The following is a 5859-nucleotide window of genomic DNA, read 5'->3' as shown; positions in this document are numbered from 1 at the left end:
TTTTTGAGTTTTATTATATTTGTCACATTTGATTAGTATGCTGTCAAATTTTTAAAAGTAAGGCATGAGCGAAGAGCGAGAAAATGAGGTCCCACTTCCTGAAAACAGTTCACAAAACAAATCTGAATTTAAACATGTGGGGGCTGTTGCCGCTAACTCTGAGTTAAGCGTAAAAATTGGCTTGTAAGACAACTTTAGTAAGGGCCAACCTTTTCACCTAAATCTGTAGAGAAATTTTAGAGAAGGGTGGATCTGCAGCGGATGCAGTTATTGGCACTTTATTGATGGACGGTATATGTAATCCTCAAAGTATGGGACTGGGAGGTGGATTTCTTTGTACATATTACGACTATAGTACGAAAAAAATCGAGTGCCTGAATGCTAGAGAGTATGCCCCAATTAGAGCTACACCTGATATGTTTGATGAACAAGGTAAAATGAGTAAACAGATCAAAATAGATTCAATTTAAAATATTTTAGTTCCATTGAATGGTGGATTGTCTGTTTGTGTACCTGGTGAAATTATGGGTTATTGGGATCTCCATCAGAAATATGGTAAACTGGATTGGTGTCAAGTTCTAAAGCCTGCTGTTAACTATTGTAAGAACGGCATACCTGTTACTAGATATGGAGGTTCCTTCCTTGAATTAATGAAGAACAAAATCATGCTGTCACCCACCCTTAAGTACCTAAACTCAAGTATTAGATGATTTTTCTATTTCCAACACAAAACTTGTGATTGTCCTTTGACAAATTTAGCATTGCTGTTGTTGTTACAGGGAAATGTTTACGAAAGGTGATAGGCTGCTTTTGGGAACCGGCGATCTCATGTTAAGGCCAAACTTGGGCAACACTTTAGAACAAATTGCTTGTAGAGGTCCTAAAGTCCTTTACGACGGAGAACTCACGGAAAACTTTGTCAAGGATGTACAAAATGAAGGAGGAGTTTTAACAATTGAAGATATGAAAACTTATAAGTAAAGAACACGTTTGATAAATACAGTCATTATAAATTAATTTTTAGAACTGCTTGGGTTGATCCAGTTATGTCCGAACTGCCAAATGATTTGCTAATGCATTCACCACCTCAACCGGGATCCGGCGCGGTGGTTCAGTTAATTCTGAACGTGATTTTTGGTACCAGAGACGAAAATGATGATCCTTCGGTCAAGTGGCCTCGTATCGTCGAAACTTGGAAACACGCTTTTGGTTTCCGTTGTCTGTTGGAGGGACCTAAAAAACATACTGTTCAAAAATGTATCAATCATATGGACGCAGTTTGTATCGAAAATATCAGAAATAAGATAATGCAAATGGAGAAAACTCACACGGATCGGGAATTTTATAGCAACGAATGTTTCAGTTCTTATATTGGCGGTGGTACTTGTAATGTATGCGTGTTAGCACCAAATGGAGACGCCGTTTGTGTCACTAGTTCCATAAATTCAGCGTAATTTGTATTAATTCTAATTATTTTAGTGGTCTGTAATCACAATTCTTTTAGTTATGGGGCAATGTTTGCATCTCGTTCAACTGGTATAATCTTGAACAATCACATGATGGATTTTAATGTGGCAAGAGATCCTACGTCAAAAAACGACGTTGAACCGGAAAAACAACCGTTATCTAGCATGAGCCCTTCAATTATCCTGGACAAAAATACCGGCTTAATTCGACTTATTATAGGTTCGGCCGGAGGACCAAAAATCATCACCGCCATTTCACAAATCATCCTCGATACAATATTATATAAAAAATCTCTTCAAACCGCTATGGACAGTCACAGGCAAATACGCTTTATTTTATCATACAAATTTTCACAAATATTCATACAAATATTTTTAGACTACACCATCAACTGATGCCCATGAAACTGTATTATGAAGAGGGTTTCCCTTATATTGATATTCTAAAGGCAACTGGCCACGATGTGGAACAACTGAAGTCGTTTAGGGTGCGAGATTTGTTCATACCGTCAAGTTCAAGTGCTACAGCCATTGAATACCTGAATGGAGTTGTGGGCCCCTATGGTGACAAACGTCGTGATGGATTTGGAGGTGTTACGAAAATTATGCGATAAAAAACATTGTATATGTATTTTTTTATAAACTTTATTAAATAAATCAAAGATACAGTATTATAAAGCATGCAAAAGCATTATAAAATCAAAAATAATACAACAAGCATCAACATTAATAAACTTAACAAATATGAAAATAACTGTTTAGACGTGTAAATCATATTAAGTTTGCAAACATAATTTCCGTTTTTATATTGTTTACTTTTACATATGATTTTGCTATATCTGACAGCTTTACTCGCTAGTTTATTTAGGACTTTCAAAACGGCATGGACAAAAAGCTGCCGAGACAGCTCGTAACATTAACAATGCGTTAGGCCCAGGGACCACTAATGAACGTATGGCACAATGGTGGTTCAAAAAATTCCGCAGTGGTGAAAGATCATGGTGACTGTTTGGTGGTCCGCCGCCGGTCTTATCAGCTACAGCTTCCTGAATTTCGATGAAACGATTACTTCTTGTACCAGAAGCTCCGACGTATGTGTCCGGCATTGATCAACAGACCAATTCTGTTCCATAATAACGCTCGGCCGCACGTTGCACAAGCTACTCTGCAGAAGTTGAACGATTCAAATGGTTTTTATTTCGATTAATAAAGTTTATTATAAAAAAAATATAGTCTTTAAAGTTAATGTTTAAAAATCGAGATTACTTTTGCATCAACCTAATAACATTCAATCACAGTGTCAGCTTATCAATGGTAACGTTTTAATAAATTTTAATTGGAGCTGACGATTTAACATTTATAATGAAAGGCCCTTCCTGGTTTGGTAAAAATGTGGACGGAATTATCTTTATCGTTCCCGCTGGAATATTATCCAGTTCTAAAATGACATATCCAGTCCTAAAAACAGAATTTACATTTTTTTCCTCTACCTCTGATAAAATTACCTGTAGGGGCCAGAAGATTTAGATTTAAAAGGCGCCGTTACAGTTTCATCATTGACTTTTTGAATTATTGCTTCTATACCCATTTGATACACTTTAGGTCCTCTCAATTCTATCAATAACTGATTATTGTTTGATGTGGAATCAATATCTATTTTAAACTTAGGATTGTTGGGATAAGATGCTGGATGATTGGGACAACCACCAGCTGTTATTCCTTTCCATTCTCCTGTTACTTGTTGTTCTTGAGTGTAGGGGTTTCTGATCTTGGTTAGCGTGAATGGGCATGTTGCATAAGCTCTCAAAGTGTAATGAATTGTTGTTGATTTTTGATACTGTGATATAACAATGGTGTATTTCCTAGAACTTCCAGGTCCCAAAATAATTTTTGTTGTGTAATGAGGACTGTTTATTTTTACACCATCAATATATGGTGGAGGATCATCTAGAATAATAATAATAATAACATATATTACACGTTTCGTAACTCCTGGAAAATCTGGATTCTTACATGGATAATAAACCTTCTTTCCACCTTTGTAGACAAAAATTGTAATATATTCCTTATTTTCTCTAAAATCATCAATATCTGTGATATGCCTAGTCAATAGCAACCAAACAGCCCCAGAATTTTCCCCAGATATGTCCAACGAATATTGAGGATTTGCAGCAACAGTATATAAATCTTTCACTGGTCCTTCTCCAGCATCCCAAGATCTAAAATTCAAATAGTTTAAATCTCATTATGTAATAATTGATTAACAATTAATCATACTGATGAATGCAGTAGGTGTACTGAAATAATTCAGGATTCCAATTCAAGTAAAACACGTCGAAAAAGTTACAAACACTGTCATAATCAATCCAAAATACACCGTTGTCGAATTGTGCAGCACTATTTGGATCATAATCGAGAAGAGATTGAAGTTCAGGCGTCCAATGTTTAACATCAAGTTCAGAGTAATTTCCTCTCCATCTAAGGTGTGACCAAGGATTTTTAAGTTTCAAGAGTCTTTTCTAAAAAATAAAAAGTAAGAGTTCAAAGTATTTTATAGAAGTTGTAAATAACATACTCCATTGATGGTTCTAACATCCATAACAGCATAAGCATGAGTTGGTACTAGTCCAGATCTTTCAGCTTGAAGATCAGACAACTCTCCTGTTGCAACTGTAACCAGAACATCTCCCTTAGCCATTCTAGACTCGAGGGATGCAAAAAGTGTATCTTTGTTAAAGTCTGGTTCATTCAACCTTATGGCAACTCTTTCTGGTATCCAACCAGTTAAAGCATGCAAATCAATATTCTAAAATGCAGAATATACATATAGTCTGTTAATAAACCAAATGAGATTTATAACACTCACACTGTTGCTTCCTGGAAAATCATACCCACCCATAACTTTCATGTATGCTTTTTCCAAAAGTGAGATCCAGAATTCACTTTTGACACTGGAATAGGAGCATAATAGTCTACCATATCTGTCCACAGGAAAGCTGTCATCTATTATAACTTTCCTGGACACTCCATTTATGTGCAATTTAATCATGTACTTTCCAAATGGGTTATATAATGGCTTCTTGTCCTTTGACTGGGGATAGATAATGGCTGTGACTAGTTTTCTGCCAAATTTTCTCTCATATAAAGCACTGACTGCCAAACTAGCCACAAAAGAACAGTCTGATATGACTGTTTGTTTTATATTGAGGTAGTTTGGAACATTTCCATAAACTATACAAGGTTGTTCACAGATTTCTGATGGCCTGACAAAACTATAAAAGAAATCAAAAAATGTACTGCTATAATTTTAATAATAGCTTACCCAACACATTGTTCCTTCTGTTTTCTGGACAAAGCTAAATGTCCATGTTTATCAGTGAATGGAATTGAATATTGGAATTTTTCGTTTAAATCCACACTCATGAAAGGCACATACTGTCTTCCATTAATATTAGATGTTGTGAGTAAAACCATTTTCTCTTCATCTGAATAGGTATCACCCCCAGAAACTTGTAAGTGAGCACTGGATCCTCTGTGTAAAGTTGGTCTTTGACTAGTACTTGAAACATTGTGCTGACTTGCTGTTTTTGGTGAATTGGGCGCAGTTGTCTCTTCTTTCTTAATACCTTTTAATATTTCAGCTCTGTCTAAAGCCTGCAACACCAGAGCTCTAAGATCACTTTGCATTAAATCTGGATACTGGGTGGCATATTCAATTGCTTGTGTGTACATTTCAATTGCATCTTCCTTGTCACCAGATTCATCACTTGCTATTGCCTGTTGCATCAGAAAATAGCATTGCCTTTTTCTCTGTTCACTTTCATCCTCTTTAATTAAACCGCTTGTTTTGTTACTATCACGAAGTGCCTGAGCTCTGCTTTTATAATCAGAGATTTTTGGTTCGAACGCTTCAGCCTTGTCCGGTTCACTGATAGAGACTTCTTCCAACATTCTCGCTGCTGCCTCATAATAGTAAATTGAGGGATCAATTAGACCTTCTTGATCAAATTGTATTGCTTTTTTGGCCGCCTCAACCGCCGTATCCAATATATGCGTTGACATATTTTTACAATGTGAATGTAAATTGATAATTCGTGTAAATAATGGGAATTATTTATAAGCAATTGTAACCCAGAGATATACTTGTAACACAAAAAGGTTATATTTGTATTAATTGGTAAAACTTTTTTAAAAGTATAAAATTCATTTTACGATAAAATTGGTAAATATTAAACCAATCAATACAATTATTTTGATAATTGAAATTGAGGTTGTGGTAAATGTTAATCACAAAACATTTAACGTCAGTTTCTGACAACAAAGTTATGGGTATATTGGAACTAATTTACGTAGGCACCGGTGCCTACAAGAAGTTACAAAATTCCTTAACGTT

General features: G+C 35.5%; 2 protein-coding genes across 3 annotated transcripts; one reads left to right on the top strand and one right to left on the bottom strand.

Moving 5' to 3' along the window:
* The first annotated feature begins 56 nt into the window (after nt 1–56).
* LOC109608109 (scoloptoxin SSD14) lies at nt 57–2132 on the top strand. 2 transcript variants are annotated; one of them, XM_020024569.2, is made up of 7 exons: nt 57–183; nt 230–432; nt 481–685; nt 780–977; nt 1025–1450; nt 1505–1786; nt 1846–2132. In XM_020024569.2, the coding sequence occupies exons 1-7, from the start codon at nt 65–67 to the stop codon at nt 2078–2080; spliced, it is 1668 nt and encodes a 555-aa protein (XP_019880128.1). In that variant the 5' UTR covers nt 57–64; the 3' UTR covers nt 2081–2132. The 2 variants fall into 2 exon arrangements, with proteins under 2 accessions (XP_019880128.1, XP_049817160.1); XM_049961203.1 differs by having other exon boundaries at nt 123–183; nt 241–432.
* LOC109608397 (calpain-7) lies at nt 2096–5736 on the bottom strand. The gene is made up of 7 exons (XM_020024827.2): nt 4789–5736; nt 4333–4738; nt 4042–4272; nt 3744–3985; nt 3480–3685; nt 2972–3413; nt 2096–2924 (listed from the first exon to the last, which is right to left on the bottom strand). Exons 1-7 carry the CDS (start codon nt 5526–5528, stop codon nt 2789–2791), a joined length of 2403 nt encoding a protein of 800 aa, XP_019880386.1. The 5' UTR covers nt 5529–5736; the 3' UTR covers nt 2096–2788.
* Between the last annotated feature and the right edge of the window lie 123 nt (nt 5737–5859).

The sequence above is a fragment of the Aethina tumida genome, chromosome 1 (assembly GCF_024364675.1).
Source record: "Aethina tumida isolate Nest 87 chromosome 1, icAetTumi1.1, whole genome shotgun sequence".
Taxonomy (NCBI): Eukaryota; Metazoa; Arthropoda; class Insecta; order Coleoptera; family Nitidulidae; genus Aethina; species Aethina tumida.
This window is presented reverse-complemented; position numbering and strand designations above follow the sequence as displayed.